Source organism: Apodemus sylvaticus, chromosome 1, assembly GCF_947179515.1.
Source record: "Apodemus sylvaticus chromosome 1, mApoSyl1.1, whole genome shotgun sequence".
NCBI classification, from domain to species: domain Eukaryota; kingdom Metazoa; phylum Chordata; class Mammalia; order Rodentia; family Muridae; genus Apodemus; species Apodemus sylvaticus.
In genome coordinates, this window is record NC_067472.1 from 60495681 (window position 1) to 60522835 (window position 27155).

Consider the following 27155-nt stretch of genomic DNA (forward strand, 5'->3'; position numbering starts at 1 on the left):
ATATACATCTATGTACTACTTGCATGCCTGGTTTCCAAGGAGGTCAGAAGAGGGCCTTGGATCCCTTGGGACTGGAGTTACAGTTAGCTGCTGTGTGGTGCTAGAAATCAAACCAGAGCCTCTGGAAGAATTACCAGTCCCCCTTAGCCAGTGTGGAGTACCAGTCTTGACCTGTATGATGGAGAAGGCCTGTGGCTTCCACAGAGGTCCAGGAAATAAAATACTTTATTTTACACTTTTAGTGCTAGTGCAATCATATCCTGTTGTGTTCATCATCCCTCACAAGCAGTTATAGTCAGCTCATGTGTGAGTGGTGGGCTTTGTTCTAGTACCATTGTACTTAAGCTGGGTGTGGGGATGCATACCCTAATCCTTGTACTCAGGCTGAGGCAAGACTCTTGAGTTTGGGACCGTCCTGGACTACCTAGTATCTTAGAGTCACCATTCCTGTGATGAAACACCATGACCAGTGCAACTCGGGGAAGAAAGGGTTTATTTGGCGTATGCTTTCATATCACTGTTCATCACTGAAGGAAGTTGGGACAGGAACTCAAGGGAGGCAGGGGCTGATGCACGAGGGACTGCTTACTGGCTTGCTCCTCAGGGCTGTCTCAGCCTGCTTTATTACAGAACCCAGGACCACTAGCCTAGAGATGGCATCACCCACAATGGGCTGGACCCTCCCACATTAATTTTAATTAAAAAATTGCCCTACAGACTTGCCTGTGGCTGGATCTTATAGAGGACTATTCTCAATTGAGCTTCTTCCTGTCTGACAAGGACTTGAGCAGTGTCAAGTTTTGTTTTTGTTTTTGTTTTTGTTTTTTTTTACAGAGTGGGTTCTACCTGGCTTAGCCCACAGGCCCCTTATGCTAGAGCTTAGTTTTGCTAAATCTCATCCTTGCCTGCACTTTGATTGAGAGTCGATTTCTATTTCCTTACACATGCATGAGCATGGCAGAACAGAAGGGATGTAATTGGCTCAGTGTAGGTACTCCCAGGTTTCAGCAGTTGCCTTTCTTTGTCTTGATTTGGAAGAAGGCTAATAGGGCTTGCCTTGTGGAAGGCCTCTGAGTATATTGAGGTTTAGGGTTTCCACGGAGAGGCTCTGGTGGGCAGCACTTAGACTCAGACTTCAGATAGCCTGTCCTAGCTGTGCTGCTCTCAAGATGTAGCTTAGAGATGGACCGAGGGCAGTCCTTGCGTGGGGTTGAGCTGGTGGGAACACATGAGTACGCGTGAGAGGATTGGAGGGCGCCCTTAGAGGCCATGCCGACTAGTCACTCTGACCTCCTCGCCCAAGCATTGCCCTGGGCTATGGATAGGTTTCTTAAATTCTTTTTCCTTCTAGATAGTTCTAATAATAGCTTAGACATAATAGCCTTAGTCTAATAATAATCTTGAACTGATCCTTTCGCTTCAGTTTCAAGAGTCCTGGGTACACAGGCATGCAGTGGCCTGGCTTCGGATAGGAATGTCTTGTCTTTTTTTTTTTTTTTTGGAGACAGGGTTTCTCTGTGTAGCCCTGACTGTCCTGGAACTCGCTCTGTAGACCAGGCTGGCCTCGAACTCAAAAATCTGCCTGCCTCTGCCTCCCAAGTGCTGGGATTAAAGGTGTGTGCCACCACCGCCCTGCTGAATGTGTTGTCTTTTAACTTTACATGTGAAATTTATGTTTCCTAAGTGGCCAATGAATACCAAACCTAAAAGTCACTGTAGACCATTTGCAAGAGGTTATGAAAACAAATGTGAAGGTCAAGTGCGATGGCTTATACTTGTCATCTCAGATGCTAAGACAGGAGGATTGCTGTGGGTCACAGGCTGCTCTGGTCTATAGAACAAGACTGTCTTTAAAAAACAAAAACCAAAAAAAAAAAAAAAAACCCTAAAAAGCTAAGCAGCATCAGCAAAAGCCCTTGTGCTATAAGTGTGGCAGGCCTACTGTAGGAGGACACAGGTTGTGCACACAGGGCAGACATCTGCATCTGGCCTCACTCATGCTTGGTATTGGTTGACTGGGCTGTGGCTCTGCTGTTGGTGCCTCCCATGACCAGGCCCTTCCTTTCAGGGCTGTTCTTTGCTTTAAGCAAGTGTAGCCAGTGTATTACATGGAACATTCTGAAGAATCAGCCCTGAAGGACATTTTCTTTTTCAGAATTCTCTACTAAGGGAAGTTGAAAATGCAAAGAAGCAACTAGAGGAGACCCAGCATGATAAGGTACCTCACTTTGACTCAATGAGAATTCCAGGAAGAACTGAGTTATTACAGTGACCACAGGTGTTTGGAGGGAATTGAGACACACCTTCCTGGTGGCTCCTCTAGTCCACACTGTGTGCAGCCCCCATGGAAAGCATGCTGAATATGTTTTGTTGTGCACATCTCTGCAACCTAGGTCCTTAGGGGATGGGTTTGAGACTAATAGCATGGGCTCTTGTAAGAGATGGGGCAGCAAGGATCTGCTGTGTGGCTTGGGGTGGGAGACAATAAGAACTGGCAGCCTGTGGGCTAGGACAGATGGTCTTCATACAGTCAGTGATTTTACGCTCTGGCATTGCTCCCCTTTTAACTCGCCTATCACCAGGAGTACTGCTTTTCTTTCATTCATTAGGGCATCCATGGATTCGGAGACCCAAGTTCTGTTTACTCTAGGACTCAGGAAGTGTTCTCAGAATTGAAATGTACCTTATAGGTGCCAAGTTCGTTTGAGAGAGTTACCATAGATAGTGTTTACTGTTTTCTAGGACCAACTTGTCTTGAATATTGAAGCCCTGAAGGCTGAACTGGAACAGATGAGACTGAGAGGTCCTTCACTTCATCATGGGTATGATGGTCACAGATGGGCTAATTTTCAGCTCTGTGGGTATGCAAGGACTTGGTTTTGCCTCTGTGGACCACAAGTAGAGTTTCAGAAGTGGGGAAGAGGCCTCTTAGTATTTGGATGTGCTGACTGAGGTGTCCAGTGATAAGACAGGAGAGAGAATATTATTGGAGTGGAAGGACAGGCCTCATAGAGGAGTCCCACTGCAGGAGAGACTGCTGTGGGCAGCTGCTCAGAGTTCATTTCATGACTTTGGTGCTACATTTAGAACTATCTCATGGAAGGACTCAGCTCCTGACAAGGCCACAGTGTTTAGTGCACAGCTCTAAAGCACTTTGTCTTGTAGAAGCAGTTCTCCCTGGGTCTTACTTTTCTGGTTTTATTTCTTATGAGAGTTGATCTTCAGTAGAATTTATTGAGGTGACACCATTGGATAGCAAAGAGATTTCCTCTTGGAACAGACAAGGAGACTGGAAGGCCTGTGTTGTACAAGCTAGGCCTCCTGCAGCCTCTTTTTACCTGACCTACTTTATACCAGGAGGAGAAGATGTCTTTATAGATCCAGAAACCCTCAATGCAAAGCCAGAGGAAGAGTTTTAAGAGGTGGGTCACTGCACTGAAAGATATGACAAGGGTCATGGGACAGAGCAATCATGGCCAAAATGATGGAGAGACTAATGCTATCACTGTGGTAGCAACAGATCTGCTTACTGGGAGTCAGTAAGCAGCTTGCTCTCTTGTTTAAAAACGTGTGTGGACAAGCAAGTACACAGTGCCCACAGAAGCAAGTCTACTTTTTTTTTTTTTTAATTGAAATAAGGCCTCCTGTTGTAGCCCAGACTGGCTTCAAATTCATGATACTCCCACCTTTGACTTTTTTCAAAAAGGATTTTTAGGTGTGAGAGGAAGGAGAGGAGCTGCAGGGGACTTGAGATGAGGAAGTATGCCCACGTTTGTCTAGCCTGCGGAGTAACAGGTCAGGTGATAGGAGAGGAGGGTGACTGGCTCTGGGAGCCCTACTATCTTCCTCCATGGCCTTGAGACGTTGGGTGGCACAGAGAGGAGCTGGCCTGTTTGCAGGGGTGGGGCACTTCCCTGGGTAGGAGGAATTCAGACACTGAGCAGCTGGTGGGACCACTGGCTAGTTTCATAGGACTTGACAGTGAAGTAAGTCACATTGCTATGATCTGCCCTGTGGAGAGAGTTGGGAGGTAAGCTTGGAAACAACATGGGTAGTAGGAGGGCTGGCAGTTCCCAGATCCCAGAGTCACCTGCAGTTAACAAGGAGTTGTGCTCAGCTCCTCAACTTGCAACTCTGACTGAAATCATTCTGGGGCAGAGCAGGTTCTTGAGGAATAAGAGGTATGGGAGTTGGGAGGGAAGTAGAGTTAAAATGGAAGCTGCGAATCTCACATTTTTAAAACATGGAAGAGAGGAGGGGGTCAGTGCTGCCAACGGGATGAGTTGTGAAGTCCCATTGGTCCGTGTCCCTCCCCCCCCCCCCCCGCAGCTCCAGGGGGCAGTTCCCTGAGTTATTTCTGTTTTCTCCTTGCCCTTGGAAGGAGTTCTGGAGTGAGGGCATCTGCCTTCTTTCCCAGGAAGCCTTAGGCTAGAGACTTAGGGCAGAGTTGGAGGAGAGGGAGTGCTGAGCCTGAGCCCCTCTGCTTCGCTTTCTCTAATGTTGGCTATAGAAACAGCTGCTGGTCAGATCCTTCTTGGTTGCTCAGCCCTGTCCCCTTTTCTAGAGTTTTCTTCAAGCCAGGGTGTTGTCCTGTGACCCTGTGCACCACTGTGTTAAGCCCTAGCTTCTACCTCCTCCCAGGAATGCTATGACCACCAGCTTGAACTTGGCACCATCGAGCAGGTGATGGCAGCAGTTGGCATCCTTGCATGACCTTTACCTGGATAGGTTCTCAAGTGGGCCTCAGCTGTTCACACCCATTCCTTCTCCCAGTGTCGTAGCTGTGGGTGGGGAGTGTCCTGGTCAGGATTGGGTAGTCAGGAACTCTCAGACAGGTTCAGGGGACACTCCACAGAGTCCTTTCCTGCTTGACCCTTTACCTTCCTTCTGATTGCCCACCTTTTCTCATGTTTCAGCCGACCCCATTTGGGCAGCGTCCCGGACTTCAGGTTCTCTGTGGCAGACGGGCATGTGGATGCTTACAGCACCAGTGCAGTGTTGCGGCGCCCCCAGAAGGGCCGGCTGGCAGCGCTGCGGGACGAGCCCTCCAAGGCAAGGCCTCCGCTTGCGGAACGTCACCTATTCCTCTTGGACAGACTCTCGGTCTCCTTCTTCCCCCATGTTCCTTTCCTTGGCTTTTCTGGCTAAGAGCTTGCTTTTAGGGTATGCTTGCTTTTTGGTTTTAGTTCTCTCTTTAAGAACAGAATTTTTGATAAGATATATCCTTTAAGTTGATGCTAATTAATTAGTACGTACTTGAAATAGTAAATAAAAATAAATGATGCCAGATGTGATGACACAACACATATCTATAATCCTGGCATTAAGGAAGCTGAGGCAGGAGGATTGCCATGAGGTCAAGAGAAAGTGCACAGCTACAGCAATGAACAACAGTACAGTATGTACCTAGGTAGTGCTCTGTGGCCAGAACCTTGAAGTTCTATGCTGATATCATGGCTACATGCAGTTCATGGGCCTCAGGAGTCAGAGGCAGCATAACTCAGGGACTCAGGTGCTTATAGATAGGGAAGTCTTGGAGTATGGATGCAATGTGGACCAGAGGCCCTTGCTGATGGGCCTGCCATGGACTCCCTGAGCTCACATTTGAAGAAAGCCAGGAGGAAGCCCAGGTCCTTCACTACCTGGTCTGGGAAGATGTCAGGCATATTCCCTCCATTTCTGCCCCTACATGGGAACCATAAGAGTGGTCCTCCACTTGGAGAGAGGAGGTTATTTTCAAATCGCTAGAGTGTATGCCAAGGATAAGAAGCAGGAGGCTGTTACGACAAGGCTAGGAAAACGACAAGCCAGGAGGTCCTGGGCTCATATGAGAAGCCTGTCCAGGAAGGACAGCAGCCAAGCCTGTGCTTGTGCCTGTGCCTGTGCCTGTGCATGCGGACAGCATGGGCCAGCAGCTGAACAAAGGGCAAGACAGCTGCTAAGGGCCGTGCCACTGCCTTGGAGCATCTCTTCTGGGGAAAGTGCTCTGCCCTTTTTGAACCCTTGAGAGTGGAGAGGAAGGAACAGAGATAGATGGGTGGTTGCTGGAGAGGTTTTGCTGGTGGGTAAGGAAGTAGGATATTGGGTGGGAGGTTGGGGCAGGGTAAGGTTTTGCAGTTTCTGTCTGTGTTTCGAGATGAGAGATGGGGGTGGGCTGTGTTCTTGGGATAAACCAGCAGATAGAGGGTGCCACAGCAGATGTAGTCTTCTGGAGGAAAGGCGAGGACATCTGGGAGGGGAGGAAAGGGGAAAGCATTCATTAGCCACCAGTGGATTTGACACTGGCTGCTGTGGGCAGTGAGCCCAACTGGGGTCTTCTCTGTGCAGCCCTTTCCCCTGGAACTCCATCATGGGCCACTGGCTGTGTCCAGGTGCTTGCTTTCCTTTCTTCCTCTGGCTTTTCTTGGTGCTCATCAATACCTGGCTTGGGAAGCTCATACCCAGAGCATCATTCCATGGCAGTTGAGCACGCCTCTTCAGTGTGCTCTAGGCTTCCTTTTTAATCTGCACTAAAGCGAGGACCTGAATATAGATGCTGAATGCCCGAGGCATTACTATCACAGGATGCGCGCTTGCTCTCTCACTTTGAGACAGGCTTAGCATATGCCCATTCTGGTCGACAAATATGCACCTATCCCTGCATCTGCCTCCCAGGTGTTTTGATTACAAGTGTGCTTCAACAGTGCCCAGCCTCCCTGTCTGTCAGGTGCCTCTTGTTTAGCAGCAGCTGCTCAGGCCCATGGGTATCTTCCCAAAGCCTTGGACCGAATTAAAAGATTGACATTTCTGATAGCAGCCTTTTCTGCCCTTAGGGTACTTGCTGTCAGTCTTGCTTGCTGAGACATAGTATTCTTGTTGGTAGGTGCAGACCCTCAATGAACAGGACTGGGAACGGGCCCAACAAGCCAGCGTCTTGGCAAACGTAGCACAGGCATTTGAGAGTGATGTTGATGTGTCTGATGGTGAAGATGACCGAGATACTCTGCTCAGCTCAGTTGATCTGCTGTCACCCAGTGGACAGGCTGATGCCCAGACACTGGCCATGATGCTTCAGGAACAGCTGGACGCTATCAACAAAGAGATCAGGTGTGTATCTGTGTATATAGGAGGCACAGAGTAGGAAGGATCAGGATCCGATGGCGTATATTTGTCATCCCAGCACTTGGGAGGTGGAAGCCGGAGGAACAGTAGTTTAAGGCCAGCCTAGACTACAAGTAATTTTGAGGCCAGCTTGGGCTACATAGAACTCGGTTTCAAAATAATAGCAGCAAACAAAGTAGAAGGTGGAAGAAGATGGGAATGAGACTGGAGTGGATGTTGTGGAGGTGTGAGAGTGGAGGGAAGGAGACTGGGAAGCAATAGAGGAGACTGGGATAGATGCTGTACGGGGCTCGGGGTGTTTTGATGAGGCCTAGGATGCTGTACACTTGAAATCCCAAGAGAGGAGTCTTGCCGGAGTTTGCTTTCTTGGGAAAGCATGTACTTGGACTCAGCATCCTCTTTATAGCCTCCTACAGCAGAGCATTTGAGGTCCTGAGATAGCCTTTACCTTTGGCAGCCTACCCCCATCCTGCACCATACTGGGGAGTTGAAACTCTTCTGTCCCTCCATGCATAAAGAAGCAGGGCCTAGATCACTCCCTTGCTACTGAAAGCTGTTCCTTGATAGACAGACATAGGACATACAAAATGCTGGTGTGTGAGGTGAGGGAGTCATGAGCATGCTGTAGCCCAGAAGCAGTTGGGTCACCTTCTGCCAGCCAGTGCTTAGCATACCTTCACCAGTGTTAAGTAAGAACACAGAAGCATTTTAGCTATGGAGGGAGCCAGTCTAACATCACCAGTGGTGTGTGTGTGTGTTAGATGCAGGGTCTCCTGCTGTAGCCCACATTGGTCTTGAAGGCACCTTTTTCCTGCTGTAGCCCCCAGCTGCTGAGCTCGCACACAAGGCCCCCACCCAGCTGGACTTGGCTTGTTCTGTTTACACATGCATAGGACTTCTGATGAAGTACAGCCTCGCTTGTGTTTTAGGCTGATACAAGAAGAGAAGGAGAATACAGAGCAGCGGGCAGAGGAGATCGAGAGCAGAGTGGGCAGTGGAAGCTTGGACAATCTTGGTCGTTTTAGATCAATGAGCTCCATCCCCCCCTACCCTGCTTCCTCGCTCGCCGGCTCCTCTCCTCCAGGCAGTGGCCGGTCCACACCAAGAAGAGGCCCTCACAGCCCTGCCAGGGAAGTGGACAGGCTGGGTGTCATGACTCTGGTAAGTAGGGCCTTTTTTACTTCAGTCTGCTGGGGAAGGGTTGCACATGGAAATCACATCTTCCTCCAAGAGGTTTTAGAATATAAATGCCGAAGGAATAAAGACCGAGGCAGGTGATCTCTGTGCATTTGAGTCTAACCTGTTCTGTGTAGTGAGTTGGATTAGCCAGGTGTATATCATGAGAACTTGTCTTTTTTTTTTTTTAAGTTGACTAGTATTTAGTTATTCAGTAATGTAAATTTGTAAATTAACTTATATATAATACATTAATTATATGTTCTGTGTAGTGAGTTGGATTAGCCAGGTGTATATCATAAGAACTTGTCTCTTTTTTTTTTTTTTAAAGTTGACTAGTATTTAGTTATTTAGTAATGTAAATTTATAAATTAACTTATATATAATACATTAATTATAATATAAAAGTCATAATATAATGTAAAAATATATATTATATAGGTAACATAAAATACTTCAGTGACCAGGCCAGCACATTACCACTTAGTTGTGGGATGCTAGGCAGGGGTCTTATGTCAGCCAGGCGGAGCTGTGCTGCCTGTTTCCAGCAGAAGTCACTGTGGAGAGGCATTGCATGTGGGAAAGGGGTATAGAAAGCCTGGCATGGAGGTCAGTGGTGGAGGGATCGCTGCTTAACCTGTGCCGGGCTTGGCTTTCATCCCCAACATGTTTTTTAAAATGTACAAAGGAGTCCCTTAGCCTTTCACAGGAGGGGTATTTGTAAGCCCTGATGCACAAGGGCCATTCAGAGACCCACGGCTGTGATGCCAGAACAGATGAGCAATCTCGACTGGTCAGTTTGGGACACTTTTGTCCCAGAAATTCTGTGACCAGGTGTGTAGATCTCAGGGCACCAGTGACTGTTGAGGGTATGTATGTGTGGTCCCAAGAGCCCACATGTTGAACTCAGCCCCGCTATGTGGGCCGCCTGCTGCACTTGTATTGCTGCTGTTTTCATTTGCAGTGTCCACAGCACTGGTAGTGTCCATGTAATTAAATGGTGGAATCACATTCATGTTCAGTAGTATAGGCTGTTGTGTTTTGATTAACACTGTGTAGTGTTATTAGTGTAGTGGGTAAAATGTTACCTCTCATAGTGTGGACTGTGCCTTCATTCTCCTTCCAAACACTTTTCAGATATAGCTATGTGTCTTCTTTCAGCTTAGACCTTCTGGCTGTCAGTGTGCTTCCATATGATCCTGACCCCGATCCCTGTCTGTCTGCCTATCTAGCATCATATGCTGGACAGTCCTCCTCCAGCTCCTGCAGATGACCAGGCACCAAGTGCACATCTGCACCATGCTGGAAGAATGGATTGTTGGGCTTTTTCATGTTAAGGATTTGGTCTCTGTTACTTGTATATCCTGCATGTATCCACAGGCAGAAAGTGGTGTGTGGCCTGTGATTCTGCAGCGGCGTGTCCTGTATGCAGAGATGACAAACCTCGTGTGATACTGATGGGAGCTGTGCACAGGCACAGCCCCTTTTGGTTCTGGTGTCACCTGGCTCTCAGCTACCTGCTGCTGTCTTCGATGAGCTCTCATCAGAAGCTGTGCATACTGTAAGATGCAAAGGCTCTCCCTGTGCCCCACTGTTTGATACATTTTCTCACAGGGAGCCTTTGCTCTTACTGCTTTAAACAATCAACATAGTTATGAGAAATTGTAAATACAATTCTAGGTAGAGGTTTTACATTAATGTCCAGTAGATGGTTAACTCAAAACAGGTTTCTTTGACTTTATAACAGATAATGTAACAGCTCCTGGAAGAATTCTTACATTCTAAGGTATTTGTAACTAGTTGCAGAGACTGGCGCAGTGAAGTCTGCTGGATTTTAATGCAATCCTATGTTCAGACTCAGCCTTAGCCAAGTAATAACTAGTGTTGCCTCCTGGAAAACCTGTATCATTTTTAACTGTTTTGAGAGTGTTTATTTCCAGTAATGTTTCCTCTTAGTGCCCAAACTGTGTTTGTCCTTCTGGCCCTGCTTAGCATATCTGCCTCACTGGTCCTTGAGTCTTTCCCCCCACGTGTGCAGTAAACCTGCTTTCTCTCCTTTCTTCACACGCATCTGTCAGCCTAGTGACTTAAGGAAGCACCGGAGACAGGTAAAGCCCTTGCTGATCTTACATCCCATGTCCTGCGTCTCCATGAGTAGCACACTACTGTGATGTGAGGAGAAGTAGCTGCCATCTCTAGCAGCATTTAGTCTGAGCCTGCATGCCATGATGGTGGGCATGTGGGAAGCCTGCCCCTGGAATACTGGGGCAGAAGCATCTATGTCTGATCGATGCATGCTTGTCTGCTGTTCAGAATTGAGACTAAGAGTTCCTAAGGCAGAACTGTAGGAGTATGCTCTGGGAAAGCTAGGGCTGGCCTACAGTAAGCACACGCTTATGCCAGTCCTGGGCCTAGTGTGTGGCCAAGGCATTGGTTTTGTTTGTTTGTTTTTTGTTTTTGTTTGTTTGTTTTTTAACAATTTTGTTTCTTTGAGAGAAGGTCTTAATTTGTGGCTCAGACTGTCCTGGAACTCACTGGGTGGCCTAGATCTGCCTTGAACTCATAGCAATCCTCTTTGCTCAGTCTTCCGAGTGCTGGAACCATTGTCTTAAACTCTTGCATGCATCACTGTGGGATACAGGTCATCATATCTCCATTTATCAGTGTGAAAGCTGAAGCGTCTGTTTCCTGGTCCGGGGGGCACAGGCGTGTGTTCAGGTCTGTCTGACTTGAAAAGCTGAGCTGGTGGCCACTTTACTCTTGGGCCTTTTGCCAGCTGTCCTGATTCCCTGGCAGTAGCTAGGAGTCGGTGTGAGTGCAGCATGCTGGGAAAGTCGGAAAGAGCTGACAGTAGATCTTGGTGGCTGACCTAGACATTCTGATCTTCCATGCTCCGGTCAAGGAGCCCTGCCCTGTCACCACACTTCCTAGGCAACTGCACAGCGGAGCAGTTGTGACCTCCATCTCCACCTGCCACTGATGTTTGCCAGTAAGCCCTGGTGTTGCTGTGGTTTGTGTCTTCTTGCCTTTTTTCTTAAATTAAAAAAAAAAAAAGCCATGTATCTGTGCTACTCAAACAGTATCCTATGCAAAACAGGAAGGTCATAAGTTGTAAGACAGTCTGGGATACAAAGCAAGACCACCTCATCCCTACCCCCTGTCCCCAACCAAAGAAACCATGCCACACAAGGTGGTTATGGTGACACAACTCTGCAGTTGCCCTGCATGGTGATCCTTTTAGCCCCACTGGGGAAGCAGTGCGGGAGCCACACTCCTTGCCAGCCTGGAGACTTGGCCTACAGAGCCAGGCTTGGGTTGGATGCTACACTGTGATATGCCCTGCTTCTCCTTTAGTATCGCTGGCAAGTAAAGGTCATTTCCCTGCTTGGTATCGTTGAAGAGTCCTAGTGCCACCCCTTCTTGAAAGAGTGCAGAGAATCTACTTGTGAGTCTCTGCCAGGATTTTGGGACCAGTTTGAGGGCTGTCATGGGGTAAGGTTTTGCTCAAGAACATAATAGCGCACATGCCCATCATACGGATTGCTCCTGAGCTCATTCTTTGCTTTGGGTTTAATCGTTGATTGCATTTTTAGCTTTTAACATTTCCTCCAAAGTTTCTAGCCATGGTAGCTTTAGGGAGAAAGTGATGGAATCCTGGCTTCCTACATGCTTAGCATGTGCTCTTCAGAGCCTGGCTCAGACCCGTGATGTCTGCTTCTGTTTTCAGATTATCTTCAACAGGGAGATGTAGAGTGTATGTGCTACTGGAGAGTGAGTGTCCTGAGCTGAGGCTGCCTGACACTGAGCAGATGGACTACAGTGGGACCGGTGCCCCTTAGTGTCGTTCCAGCAGCCAGCTGCCCATCCTCTTGGGCTTCATGAAAGCAGACAGTGCAGATGGATCCACAGGACCCAGACTGGGTGAAGCTGTTCACGGCTGTGGAGCTCTGTACACACTTACGGCCATCTCAGTGACATGTGCAGGATTATTCTATCTAGACCAAATGTCTTAAGCTGCATGTGTGCTTGCACATAAAGCCATAGTCCAAACACCCAGAAATGCAGCCATGCACATGGATGTGGCTCATGCTCAAGCTGTTCTGTGTGTTCCCACACCCAGACAGGGAGGTGCTGTCTACTCGCTGGGGAAGAATCTGCTCCCTTAGTGCTCCCTCAGAGTGACCTGAGGGAGTGACCTGAGGAAGCCTGTCAGAACTCCTGGTCGGTGGCAGCTGATTGCCCTGCTGTGTTGGTTAGGATGAGGTTGAGAACATGGATCAGGTCTTGGCTGCCTTGTTGGGCATTGGCCCCTGATGTCCCCAGACTACCTCAGGGAGGAGTTGTCAGTGTCTTTTGCCTGCCTGCTCCATACTTTCCCCAGGGAGATGGGCTGTGAATTACATTGCTTTATGCTGTTTGGTTCTCTTCTGGACAGCAGTCCTCAAGATGGTATGAGCTAAAGTGAAGCCTTTCAGCCAGGCACAGTGATGTCTCCTAAACTCAGGCTCTGGGGAAGCTGAAGTGGTAGTGTTCTCACACGGTCCCATCTCAGAGTAAAACTACAAACAAAAAACCCATGTCCTCTTGTGCTAGCAGATAGCGGCTGGTAGGTGTTTACATTGAGGTTTAGTGCATTGCTCACTGTTCTTGCCCTCATCTTGCCCTCAGCTGCCAGCTTCCAGAGAAGAGGTACGAGACGACAAGACAACAATAAAATGTGAAACCTCCCCGCCCTCCTCCCCGAGGCCCCTGCGCTTAGACAGGATGCACAAGGGTGCGCTGCACACGGTCAGCCATGAGGACATCAGGGACCTGAGGAAGTAAGGAGCGGGGCTGGGACAGAAGCCCCTGTGCAGAACTGTGCTCGTCGGGGGTTTAAGAATATTAGCCATAACCTGCAAAAAAACAGAGTCTCAGGTGATTCAGTTGAAGTTACTGACACTGCTCCAGGTAGTTTGCAGTAGAAGGTCCTATCTGGGGAACGTTGTAAAGATCATGCTCCAGGACCTCACAGCCTTGCTCACATACAGGTGCCTGTGTGGTTTTAGATGATGCTACTCTATGGACAGCCACTTCTGTTCTCTGGCCTTCATTGTATGGCCATTTGTGGAGTTTCTATGCTGACTTGAGTAGGGTTGGGGAGGGCATTTAAATGGTAGCTCACACCCAGCTCTGCCAGGTAATAAACACCATTCTTGACTAGCAGTTAATTTCTCTGGTTCCCATGGGCATCTCCTTTCTGCTGCTCCCTCACTTGCTGATCTGCAAACACCCTCTCTCTGAGTCTAGGCCTCCTTTGTCAGCTAGTTGGAGGCCAGGCCTCCTCTTAAGAGGTATGTCAAGTCCTAAAGAGGCTGGGGTTTCAGAGCCAACCTCCGTTTTGAGCTCTTTGGCAGCCTGTATCACTGCACAGCATACTGTGAGAGAGTTGATGCATCTTAGGAACTTTGAGGAACAGTTATTAAAAATGTAGAGTGTCTGGCTGGGTGTTGTGATTCATGGCTATAAGCCTGGTGATTTCAAGGCTAAGGCAAGGTTGTCCTGTGTTCCAGGCTAGCCTAGGCTAAAGTGAAAACTTGTCTCAAAAACAACCGAGGAAAGTATGCAGTGCTGGTGTTGTGATATAGACTCGTGTTATGATACAGCTCCTGGTAAAAGTCCATTTTCTTTCGTTAAAGCTCCACAGGCTCCCAGGATGGTCCTGTGAGCAACCCTAGCAGCAGTAATAGTAGCCAGGACTCCCTCCACAAAGCCCCAAAGAAGAAGGGCATCAAGTCCTCCATTGGCCGCTTGTTTGGGAAGAAGGAAAAAGGCCGGCCTGGTCCACTGGGCAAGGAGTCACCAGGGCAAGGTTGGTAGGTTTACAGTAAGCATTTTAACAAGGGTGTGGGTGCTCCTGGGTGCCTTCTGGGTCTGCCTGTCCCTCATGTGCCACCATGCTACTGGACAATCTCCAAGGAATGTGGGCCCTCGAAGAGTCTGCAGATACTATCCAAGCAGCAATCGCTAGCAGTTCAGATACACCAGGTGTCTTGTCTTAAGCACTTTTCTGGACTGTTTGGTCAGAACTAGCTCTCGAGTATTTAAGCTTAACTCTGCCTTTAGAGAGCAGACCTGAACTTAACTCTGCTATGTTGATTCACTTTAGTCTGGGGCCTCTGCTTCCTTGTAGCTGGTGTTTCAGAGACAGAAAATTCATCTCAAGATGCCTTGGGACTCAGCAAACTGGGAGGACAAGCTGAGAAAAACCGTAAACTTCAGAAAAAGTAAGCTTCTCATTGTGTCTCCATTCGAGGCAGCCTCCAGGGCGAATGGTGTTTAGGTTTCAAATTCTGTATACAGCTGTTTGCATGCATCACCTTCTGAAGAAGTAACTCCAAACAGCAGAGGGGAAGTGAAGGTAGGAGACTCCCTGAATCTTGCTGGCCAGCCAGTCCAGCCAAATGGACAAGCTCCAAGTTCAGTGAGAGCCCCTATCTCAGAGAGTGATGTAGAGAATGAGAGAGGAAAATGCCTGTTTAGCTCTGGCCTCTGCATGTATCTGGAGTGTAGCCACATACATGAACACACACACACACACACACATACATACATACTCCCCCTTCCAACACACATACCACACACACACACACACACACACTCACGCAACTATAGCCCTTTTTAACGCACACTTTGTGGAGGAGAGAGCATTTATGACACATAGGAGGCGTTTGTCTGGCTCCCTGCCACTGTGGGAAGTGTCTTGGTAAGATGGCATGCTCTAGAACCCTGCTTTCGAGTCTGAATCCTACCCTGCTCAGTGCTTCTGGGGAATCATGTTCCCTGGACCTATTTTCATCTGTAAGATAGAATCGCAACAGCTCACCCTGAATAGTTTTTCCGAGTATTAAATGGAATGGTGGATATCTTAAAAGAGTGATAGCTGTGCTGGGCTATGGCTCAGCTGCAGAGTGTTAACCTAGAGTACACAGAGTCATAGGCCCACCAGCACTATAGAAACTGGGCACATATCAAATCCCAGAGGTAGAGGCAGGAGCATCAGAAGTTCAAGGTCATCTTCTGCTATATACTAAGTGCAAGGGTAGTCTGAGATTCATGAGACCCAGTCTCAAATAAATAGCTCTAAGCCCTGCAAATAGTCCTAAACAGCTGAACTATAGAGGCAGCCATAGTTACTGTTACTGTTTGGGTCCATGTGAATGCCTTCTGTGTTTTCTGGTAGATTGTGGTGTTTTGTCACAGACGTACTTAAGAATTTGTAACCGGAGGCTGGAGAGATGGTTCAGTGGTTAAGAGCACTGACTGACTGCTCTTTCTGAGGTCCTCAGTTCAATTCCCAGCAATCACATGGTGGCTTACAGCCATCTGTAATGGGATCTGATGCCCTCTTTTGGTGGGCAGGTGTACATATAGATAGAGTGCACATACACACAAAATAAATAAACCTTTAAAGAATTTGTAGCCCATTAAATACCAATTCTGTACTAAGTCTTCAAAGACTGGAGGTATGTCTCAGGGTAAAACAACTGCATAGTGTGCAAGATCCTGGGTTTGCAAAGAGTAAAAAAAAAAAAAAAAAGCCAGCAAAGGAAATCTCTGTGCTGAACAGAAGAACTACTGTTTGACTCCAGGGGCACAGAAGTGTGTGGGTTTCTTCTGCAGAGAATGACTGTCTGGAAGCTTGCTGCATTCAGAACCAGCGAGGGAGGCAGGTGGATAGGATAAAGCAGTGCACAAAGACCAGGCAGAGGGTGGAGGCCAGAAGGGACAGCTGAGCTCAGAAGGAAACAGAGGCCTTGAGCCAGGATTGGCTGCGTGGCTCTGCAGAGGGTCCTAAGTGTTCTAGAGACAGTGCACTGCACCTGGGTGGTGCTGGCCTTGCTGTGGAGACTGCCAGCCATGAGCTCTCCCTGGCAGTGCCCCAGGTAAGAACCAGGCTCCACTAGCAGTGCTGTGGGCTCCCTAACCTTCAGGACTCTGCAAATGGAAAGTTTTAGAAACCTCTTACCATTCAAATTTGATCTGGAATATTGCTGTCTTTGAACTGAGTAAAATGTTTTGAGACACCTTGGGAGTTGCCTTTTGGAAGTATGAAACTTGGTATTTTATTAAGACAGCCTCTTGCCTCCTGGAACAGCACTGGGAAACTTCTATGCCCCCAGATTCCACTGATGTGTTTCATTTCACATTACACACCATAATGAAAACAGCAAGGCTGTGTGTGGCCTGGCATCTGTGTCACCACATTCTCCTCCCTCTAGAGGTTTTATATTCTATTTGAGAGAAAACGGTCTAATTTTCCCCAGTGTACCAGTTTAATTGTGAGCGCAGGGTGTGGTGTGGAAGGGCAGACATGTGATAAGACTTTAGTGTGTATAATGTATGTTGTGAGTGTGTGATGAAGATTCAAAGTCATTTCTCAGGAATGCTTCCTGTGGCCAGCCCGACTGGAGGATCTCTTCTGCCTGCTGTGTGGATCAGACAGGCAAGAGCTGGCAGGGTCCTGGCAAGTTTGCTTAGTAACTGCCCTCATGCTTTGGAGAATTGCTGAGCATGTTTAGGGCAGGGGCTTTCCTCCCTTCCTCAGTGTCCCAAGGCACAGACTTCAGGGCATTCCCAGTTCCGTGTGGCTCTGCGGTGTGCTCACAGGTGGGGAACTGGACTGCGTGGACACTAATGCTGTGGGATGCTCCTAAGGATACTAGGCTTAGCCTCAGTGTTAACCTTCTGATAGGGTCTTTGCCTAGGTCCTTTCCCTGTCAGAATGATCTCATTAATGTCTTTAGGACTCCTAGCTTGCTCACTTGATATAGACATTTGCAGTGGCTGGTGTCAGGAAAGAAAGGCCCCTTGGCCTTCATTCAGAGCCCCAATGGAACCGTGCTGACATATTGCAAATAAATACAGTTGGATGTGGAGTATGGAGAACTGCCATGCTTGCTGGTATCATAGAGTAGGTGACCAAAAAGCTCCATCTAATCCTGGGGCCTGCCTTTTATACATGGGCCACTCCTCACAGAATTTAGTGCACTTCTAAAACTACCTGTTTCCCAGTACTGTTTCCTTGCTTTGTCTTTGAGATGCTGAGGATGAAGGCCAGGGTTCACTGTGCTGAGAGCCACACCCCTCAGTCCTCCAGGTCTGGTTGTAAAGGTGATGCTTCTTTTGCATGAGTTTGTGTTAGAGCAGCCATTTTACATTTAGGATCTAGGCATGGTGGCTCATGTCCACAATTCCAGTGTTAGGGAGGCAGAGACAGGAGGATTATAGATTTACACTCCTATTATATTTCATAACCAGGAAGAGAAGGCTTAGCAGAATCTCTGCTGCCCTGGTGCCATGTTGGGGATTATGGGATTGAGGCTAAAAGCAGCACCTGTAGCCCCAGGTCACCACTCTCTCTCTCTTATGCTTCTGAACAGTCTGATACTCTTGGGTCTTTAGACCTGAGGTACAGACAGAGAAGAAATTCTCTTGAGATGAGGAGATGCCCAATCTATAAGCGCCTGTCATATAAGCATGCGGACTTGAGGTTGGATATCCAGCACTCATGTGAAATCAGCATGTGGTGGGGACTCAGAGACAGGTGGGTGTATCCAGTGTAGCTACTTTGTTGAGTCTTCTTTTTCCCACCCTTTATCTCCCTGGCCCCCATTTCACCCCCTATTACTAAATAGGAGAGAAAGAAGGCTAGAAGGGGAGAAAGATAGAGATCCCTGAATCTAATTTATTTTTTTCTTTTTCTTCTTTGAGCACAACTACTAACAAGTGCAGACAACCTCTCTAAATGACCAACCCCTTTATGGGGCTCTCTATACACTCTGTGAAAAAGCCTGGGATTCCAGATGTCATACAATCCCAGAAACTATCTGCAGCTGGCAAAACCATGCCTCTGCTAGAGCACAAGGCAGATCCTAGCTGCTGCAAAGCAGCCTTCCTTCCCCACACCGGGATTAAAATGAAAGTATATACTTATAAAATTTCTGTGTTTTTAAAAGTAACCAAAATCCTAGAATTGTCAAACGTGTCACTACAAGTGGGCCCTTGGAGCTCAGTGACTACTCTGTTAGTCTAGCCATTCAGTGAGCTCCCGACTTAGTAAGAGACCTGACTGAAAAAAGTAAGGTGGAGAGCCACTGAGGAAGTCACCTGAAGTCTACTTCTAGGTTCTATATACATACACATGAACACACATGTTTGTACATATACCATACATATATGCACATACACTACACACACACATACATACATACACACACACACACACCAAGAAAGATTTTTTAGAAGATTTTTGTTTACATTGGTTACTGTGTTTTAAGGTTTGGTGCCACTAGCTAAAAAAGTTTTTATTGATTGGAATATTGACTAGTAAGAATATAAATGTGGCTAGGTGTGGTGGCTCATGCCTTTAATCCCAGCACCTGGGAGGCAGAGGCTGGTGGATCTCTGAGTTCAAGGACAACCTGGTGGTCTACAGAGCAAGTTCTAGGACAGCTGGAGTTAACAGGCTGAGAAACCTGTCTCAAAAAACTAAAAGAAAACAGAAGTCTCTATGGTGGTTAAATGTCCTTCTCACCTTTTGTGAGAGGGTCTTGTTGCAGCTTAGGCTGCCTTCAAACTCATGACAATCCTCCTGCCTCAGCTTCCCAAATGTTGAGATTGTAAGTATGAATTGTCACATCCCTCTTACCACATTTACTTTAATAGCTGTATGAGGTAGAAAGGCTCAGTGGCTCTGTAACTAGAAAGTGACTGATGGTAGTCTGGTGAGTGTACAAAAGCCCTACATGGGAAAACAGGCTAAGTCAGGAGGGTATTGTGAAGATCAAGGAGTCAGCCCCTTCCCAGGAGCAGTGGAGAGGAGGGAAGGAGTGCTGTTCTCACAAGATATCTCAGGGTGAAGTCAGCTAGCCTTCTGTGTCTATAGTTCTGGCATTATGTCTCATGACATATGATTGGTGAGAGATGTGCACCTCTCAAGAAATCTGAGGCTTGGCAGCCTGTGGTGGCACACGCCTTTAATCCCAGCACTTGGGAGGCAGAGGCAGGTGGATTTCTGAGTTCGAGGCCAGCCTGGTCTACAAAATGAGTTCCAAGATAGCCAGGGCTACACAGAGAAACCCTTCCTCGGAAAAACCAAAATTAGACAGACAGACAGACAGACAGACAGACAGAAAGAAAGAAAGAAAGAAAGAAAGAAAGAAAGAAAGAAAGAAAGAAAGAAAGAAAGAAAAAAGAAATCTGAGACTCAAATGTGCAAGCCTTGTCATGGCTGTGTTTGGGCTATAAGGTTACAAACTTCCCAATAGGGAAGGCTAAGGAGGCAGAGGGAAGCCATTGCTAGCCACCTTTTTGGGTCCTGCTTTTTATTATTGATTGCCCTCAATGTCATCTGACTGGTTCCTACTGCCTCTACACTGTTCCTTCTGCTTCATGATCTAAGAACCAGCAAAGGCTCTTTTCAGTGCTAGAGGGAGTTTAGGGCATCCCAAAGGTTCAGCAGACTCCAGGTAGCCACTGAGAGCTGCTGTGTGCTTGCTTAGCCTAGCTACCTGCTCTCTGCTTGGAGCTGTTACTGCTGATAACAGAAGTCCTAGCAAAAGTCTCAGTTGAGGAGGATCTACCTAGGCCATTTAATGTGAACTTAGCTTAGAAACTTTGTGGCCATGCCACATACCCAGAATGGACACTGCCTTGTGTCCTTAGAGTTTCTATCTTTATTTGGGGGTTGATCTGCAAGGAGTGATCATGCTGCTTCCTGTGGATTCTTTGCCTGTTCTGATAAGTGCCACCAGCTGTCTTTGAGGAGAGTTTGTCTGGAGGAAGCAGAAAGTCCCTCAGTCACCATTTGGTGCCCTAAGACAATGTGGCTGGGCTGGTATCAATCCCACAGACCCTTACTTCCTGAGCCCCACATGAGCACACTTGTCTCTCTCTTCTAGTTTATGAGTAGCCCTGTCTCTCAGATCAGAAGTACTATTTTGACTCTACCTGAGACGCCAAATAGTGCTGCTGCCCTAGGAATCTGCCCTAGCCAGAAGTCAGTGACAGAAAACAGCCATTGGCCATAGGAGCCATCAGTGACTGAAAAAGGCATGCTTAAAGCTGTCTGTGACATGCTGGGTGGTGGTGGCGCACGCCTTTAATCCCAGCACTTGGGAGGCAGAGGCAGGCGGATTTCTGAGTTCGAGGCCAGCCTGGTCTACAGAGTGAGTTCCAGGACAGCCAGGGCTACACAGAGAAACCCTGTCTTGAGGAAACAAACAAACAAACAAACAAACAAAAAAACACCTGTCAATGACACTGTGACTGGAAGGACAGCCTTTCTCTTGTCAGTTATTGTGGAGCCAGGATTTGGGAGTTTGCTTCAGTTTTGCAGAGCTGGATCTCACATGAAGTATCTGTCTTTAGAAAAAAAGAAGATTCTGGAATTTCTGGCCACTTCATGTGCACACAGGAAGAAATGTAATTTTGAGAAAGAACCTGTGGGGGCGGGATAGAAGTCACACCTGGTGTGTGCTAGGATGCAGTTTGCCCACTGTGCTGGCTCCCCACAGCTTCAAACCATTCTTTTTTTTTTTTTTTTAAGACAAGGTCTCAATATGTAGCTCAGGCTGTCTTGGAACTCACTATGTAGACCAGGCTGGCCTTGGACTCACAGAGGTCTACCCTCCTCTGCCTCCTAAATGCTAGGATTAAAGGTGTGCCCCATTACCTGCAATTTTTTTGGGGGGGGGGGCTACCATTCTCATAGGTGTAAGGACACTCGGCACTAGGTGTACATCTGCCAATATGCATACGCTCTCTTTCTGGCCGGGGTGAAAGGGTGTGGTTCCTAGGGTTCGCCCTCATGCTGTATGTAGGTATGAGGACTACTTGGTGTCACTCAAGCTGGTGATCGTTCTTTCAGAGGAGGTGGATTCTCTGGGGATAAAGGGCCCAGCCAGTTCCTCATGCAAGCATTCTGTAGAAAACACAGCTAGTGTGCTGTGGGTGCAGACTGGAGGGAAGTGCTGAGCACTTGTTGTTTTAGAAACCTGTCAAAGATGTCTGCTTAACTGGTTCTTTTGAATGTGTCTTTCTAGGCACGAGCTGCTGGAGGAGGCCCGCAGGCAAGGTTTGCCTTTTGCACAGTGGGATGGGCCCACAGTGGTGGTGTGGCTGGAGGTGAGTCTCTTCACCTGCTGCACTGTGGGAATTTACCAAGGCCTCTCACCTTTACCTGATGTTTTGGCCTTCTCGCTCCCGTGTCTAGCTCTGGGTTGGGATGCCTGCCTGGTACGTGGCTGCTTGCCGAGCAAACGTCAAGAGTGGCGCCATCATGTCTGCCCTGTCAGACACCGAGATCCAGCGGGAGATCGGCATCAGCAACCCCCTGCACAGGCTGAAGCTGCGGCTGGCCATCCAGGAGATAATGTCACTGACGAGCCCTTCTGCCCCACCCACATCCAGGACGGTGAGCCTCCAGTTACATGCCCTTATGTTCAGGGAGGAAGGACTGTCTCCTGGAAGGCTGCAGACCACTCCACCTGCTTTCTTGGGTCTTTATAACCCCTAGAAGGTCTCATTTAAAACATGGCTGCAGATGCCTTAGAACTTGCGTATATGAATTGGATGACCCAAGACTAGCAAGCATTTTGGGCTAGGGTATATATAGCTCTGTGTAGAGGACCTGCTTAGCATGGGAAAGGTACTGGGTTCATCCCCGGCATTAGACAAAAGTTTTCATGAAAGCTTGGCTGAAGTTGTGCAGGAGGCCCATCTGATCTCATGGGAGTATGAGACCCTACTCAAGTTCAAAATGAAAGTTTGTCTCAAAAAACCTCAAGAAAAAAGGTGCTTTCTTTTTTTTTTTTTTTTTTTTTTTTTTGGTGTTTTGGATTTGGTTTTTTCGAGACAGGGTGTCTCTATGTAGCCCTAGCTGTCCTGGAACTCACTCTGTAGACCAGGCTGGCCTCGAACTCAGAAATTCACCTGTCTCTGCCTCCCAGAGTGCTGGGATTACAGGTGTGCGCCACCACTGCCCGGCTAAGAAGAAACGTGTTTAAAGGTAGAAATTAATTCTAAAAAAACCTCACATGTGGGGCTGGAGAGATGGCTCAACAGTTAAGAATACTGGCTGCTCTTCCAGAGAAGCTGGGTTCAATTCCTAGCACCCACACGGCAGCTCACAACTGTCTGTAATTCCATTTGCAAGGGATCCGGCATCCTCACACATGCAGGCAGAATACCAATGCACATCAAAATAAAAGTAAGTTATTTATAAACAAAACAAAGAACCCTCACATACAGTTATTGTACCTGTTGTCCCGAGGGCTTCCGTGCAGGAATTGAGGAATGTATACTCGCACTCCCTGCCTTTTGCCTTTCATGCCTGATGGCCCCTGACCATGCAGAGCTGGAATTTGCATTCATACAGAATGAGCAACTTGCTGAGCAGGTTATACAGTCCCCTGTAACTTCTTCACAGTGCGACAGTAAGGATCCAGGGTCTCTGACTCAACAGGGGTGGCTTTTGGCCTGGGCCTGTGGCTGGTCTGTCACAGAGGTGAGATTGTGTCTCTTTAACTGCAGTGCTCTCTCAGGTAGGGTATGGACAGGAAGAATGCTCTCTCCCTTCCATATGTCACGACACAGTGTGCTGGACTGTAGAACAAGGGAAGAATACTTAGACTTACTTTGCTGAATTACAATCCACTGGCAGCCAGCCCCTTTTGCCCTCAGTCTGTGAACTCTGCCCTGGCATGGGCTCGGTGGCAGCATGTAAGGAGTGAGCGGCTTGCATTTTCTCAAGAGTGTCAGCACTGCAGAGCACCTTGGATGGTACTAGTGAGGAATAGCTGCTGCCACCCGGTGTCCTGGTCACCAGAGAATGCCCTTTTTGTCTCCTTGGACAGTAATTTTTCTCTGTAAAAATCGACTAAAGGGGAAAGCCAGACATGACTATACTCTTGACTTAGCTCCAGTGACTCTGGAGAAATCCTCAAGTACCTTTGAGACATGCCTTTTTGGAACAGGTTAAGGCCTTACCCTAACTCAAACTTACTTTAAAGTGTTGATGTTTTCCTGTTTTCTGTGGGATGAAGCCTGGGTTCTGTCTTCAGCTGTGACTCAGAGCTCTTATCCAGAGAATGGCATTTGTTGCCACAATCCTTTCTGTTCCCTGGTAGTTTCATGTCAGAAAAAGCATGTTCGTTGAGACCCCTCCACAGTTTTCCTCCGCTGTGCTCATATGGGGAGCTCCCACCATGTTAGCTTGGAAGTGTTCCCTCCACACTATCAGGCACAGGCATAGATCCCCCCCCTTGAGTTTACAGTAACAAGCATGTAGATTTTGCTCCTGTCTCTGGCTGTGACATGGAGGGAACCGGGACATGGATGGTTAATTTTGTCCTGTCTGGGCTAGTTCCCTGGCGTATACCTGCCATCTGGAAGAGGGGCCTTCTGCTGCTGTTGGAATGAGGCTGCTTGTAGGAGGGATTCCTTAGGGGGTGCTGGAGATGAAGCCCAGGGCCTTGTACTGATAGGCGGCTATGGCACAGAGCCCCACCTCCAGTCCAGTGTGATTGTTTTAAGATAGTGAGCAGAGTTCTGAGAGAGCCAACATTTCTACAAGTCTAAAATGGGTGTTGTTTTCTTTAATTATGTACCCCAGGGGCAGACACAGCAGCCCAGCCCTAGAAGCTGTGAGCTCTTCTCTATTGAGCAGTGGCTGGCAGAGTGTAGCTGCTGATAGGAGGGCTGGGCTGATGTGGCTTTTTATCATTTTCTGTGAAGAGTGGCCTTTGCCTCAGGCTTCTGTGCCTGAAGTTTATTTGTGCACCCTCTCCTCTCTGTCATGCTTCCCTGGCCCTGGGATATGGCTGGTGCACTGGGTACCTTAGACCACAGGAAATGTCTGGTTGACACATGAAGAGATGGAAACGCTCACAGCCACGCCACAAACGGTTAGTCACTGCAGCCTGCCTCCACAGGGCACGTGCTGTGTCAGACCAGCTTGGGCTTTGGCCTTTCTGTTGGGAATGAAGGTGTTAATGTTCAATTGTCTCACAGACATGTCCCCTCTTGGGTTATCAGCTAAGTGTACAAACTGGAGTTTGTTTTGCTTTAGTTTTTTCTTTCCAGGATCTTATAGTTGCTGCAAACATGCTCAGTTAGATAGAATTGGTTTGCCCTGGGGACAGAGCTCAGTTTAGTTTAGCACCCCACTGCAATAGTGGGACCCAGCTTTTCCCTCTTACTGATAGGCTGGCATGGAAAGGGTGTGTTTCTTGCATGAAAGCCCCAGGCTGCTGGTGCTGCACAGACTGCATGCTGCTGCAATCCCAGCATGCTCATGTGTCCAACCGTCCATGTTTGCTTGCTTGCCTGCCTTACCATAGCTTACAAACACTAACGGTTTGTTCTTTTGCATTCCTAACCATGTAACATCAGGAAGACGAGGAGGGAAGCTGGGCTCAGGTTGGCGTCTTTCTCTACCTACCTACCTTCATTGTGTGGCAACAGAAGGTTTCTGGGCTGGGGAAGCATGGAACTTGTCTTTCTGGATGTTCTTAGAATCCCAGTCTGCTCTGTGTGGTTAGTAATGATTTGGACTTAGACAAGCGCAGAGCAGGCTTGGCAGCGCCTCATGGACAACTTTGAGCATTTTCCAGGAGCCACTGTGAAGGCTTGTCATGGACACAGGCTTCTGTCGGTGGTCCCTCACACAGGAGTCCACACCTTTAAAGAATTTAAAAGAATTCTTAATTCTTTTAAGAATTAACAGGATTCCCTGCAGGGGTGATTTTTTAGTTTCAGGATCTCCTGGTAGAAAAAGTATGTAATTTGCAAACCTCAAAGATGTGATACCTTTCCTATGTCTCTGTGTTAGTGTCTTACTGAGGGCTGCCCTAATGCTGTGTAAATTTAAAGATCTCACTGGGGGAGGTAAGGCTTCTTCCTGCCTCACCCATGTTTGCATTTTCTTGCTAAGGTTTTTATTACATTTAGGTATTTGTGTTTCTTTGTGTCTGTGTGCACATGCCATAGTGAGGGCAGAGAACCAGGCAGGAGTGTCAGTTCTCTTCATGAGGCTCCAGGGAGGGAACTGTTTTCAGGCTTGTTGGCCCATGCCTCTGCCCACTGGGCCCTCTCACTGTGATTGCATCCTCAGTCCCCAGTTCTTCAGCACCCAAGGAGCTCTTCCTGAGTGCTTTTCCATCTCTGCACTCCGATAGTGCAGGTGAATGACAGTTGTTCTGTCCCTGGATTTTAGCAGCATTCATTGCTGAGGCTGAGCTGTGAACCTGGACAAGCAATGAATGTTCTTAGTTTTCCTAGCCACAGGCAGCTGCCTCTCTCTGTATTGGTGTCACTGTGATACAGAATAAAGGACAGGGCTTTGGTCCACTGGTCTTGCTGTGCTCTACCTCTCCCTGCCATTACTCAGCCTGGCTAACCGCTCCGTATAGGGTGGGCAGTCAGGGTGGTCAGCTGGGTGATTTCTGATGATTGCAGAGCACCTCACGTATCCATGCAGAGTGATTCCAATTCTTTGTAGACATAGATGCCTGTCTCAGGCTAGGAAGTGTGAGCAGCATGCTTTGCAGTAGAGTGTGAAAGAAGGGGCTTGTATCACTCCCTCATAATCCTCTTCCCAACTGAGCTGTTAGGCAAAGGCCCCAGCCTGCTCTCTCACACAGGATAGCCTGTGGACACTGCAGAACCATCAACAAGTGGTGTGGCCTTGACCCTGCTTCTTTGTAGCCTAAATTTTGCTGAGTCTAGGTTGTGTCTGCGCTGTGCAGAGTTTTCCTCTGTCCTAGGGAATCTGGCTCTGTGTGTCCTCCCTTTCCTAGGTTTTCTCAGCATCCTAGGAGAAAAGGAGGGCTCCCTGGACTGAGCCCTCATTGCAGCTGCCACCCCGCAGTGATTGGTGTGATTGGTGTGCACGAGAAGCCTGCAGATGGGACAGTGCTGCCTCATCTGGCCCTTTCTTTATAGGGTCTTATTCATTTTGCCCTTCAAAAAAGGTAGACCCCGGCCAGAAAAATAGCTGAGGGTCCCTGTGCTGATAGACAGTGACATCTTGTGGTGATCCAGAGTGCTTAGGGGCAGTAATAGAATGGTTCTTTTAGTAGAGCTTCAGTGTCCTTGTTGGGTCTGACTCATTCTTTCTGCCTTGGCTAGAGCAGGTGGACAGTGGAGAAAGGCTGTTCTCATTTCCCAATATCAAGTCACCTTTCTCTGTTCATTTCCACAGAACAGACCTGTTTAGTCACTAGAAGTGATGTTTTTAACCTAGGTTTCCGATGGTTCTTAATCTGTAAGAGCGGGCCCCTGTTCACACTGCCTAGCACAACTCGTGTCTTGGCCTGGGGGCTGTTGTGCAGTTTCCTGTCTCAGTTGTTCTGTCCTTTGTGAATGAAAGGACCGACTGACTTCCTTCCCTGCTCACTGGCCTTGTGTGTCTTCTTGCCCCGTGCTGGTGGTTCAATGCTGGTAGACCGTGAGGGCACAACTGCGCTTCTTGTGGACAAGCATTTAGCTCTTCCCCTTCCCAGGTGCTCTGTGCTTGGAGGTAGATTTACTCCATTCCCAGAATGCTGAATTCTTCACAGGGGGGGGGGGGGCTTTCACATGGGGTTTCTGTGTCTTTTTATTATGCTTTTCCAATTTCTTGATATGCAAAATTTCCCTGTTCATTTCTCCAAATGTTGATCCAGATTATGCTCCCACGACAATAAGCCTTTCAATATCAGATCTTTTTAATATGTTGTTGATTGACTTGATGGCATTACAGATTCTTGAACTATTATTTTGGAAGTGTGCTAATTTACAAATATTTGGAAGGTATTTAGATGTTTTTAGCTGTTATTTATCCCTTTGAGACAAAG

The 27155-nt window shown here is 47.8% G+C and overlaps 1 protein-coding gene across 1 annotated transcript in view; it reads left to right on the plus strand.

Annotated features, from left to right (window-relative positions):
* The window catches only part of Ppfia1 (PTPRF interacting protein alpha 1), a 77654-nt gene that overhangs the window by 41219 nt on the left and 9280 nt on the right, over positions 1–27155 (plus strand). Inside the window, exons 12-22 of the mRNA XM_052194483.1 lie at positions 2156–2218; positions 2743–2822; positions 4917–5052; positions 6863–7086; positions 8031–8262; positions 12946–13097; positions 13956–14128; positions 14450–14543; positions 21363–21444; positions 21533–21733; positions 24162–24224. Coding sequence (XP_052050443.1) covers positions 2156–2218; positions 2743–2822; positions 4917–5052; positions 6863–7086; positions 8031–8262; positions 12946–13097; positions 13956–14128; positions 14450–14543; positions 21363–21444; positions 21533–21733; positions 24162–24224 — 1500 coding nt within the window. The remainder of the gene's footprint in view (positions 1–2155; positions 2219–2742; positions 2823–4916; positions 5053–6862; positions 7087–8030; positions 8263–12945; positions 13098–13955; positions 14129–14449; positions 14544–21362; positions 21445–21532; positions 21734–24161; positions 24225–27155) is intronic.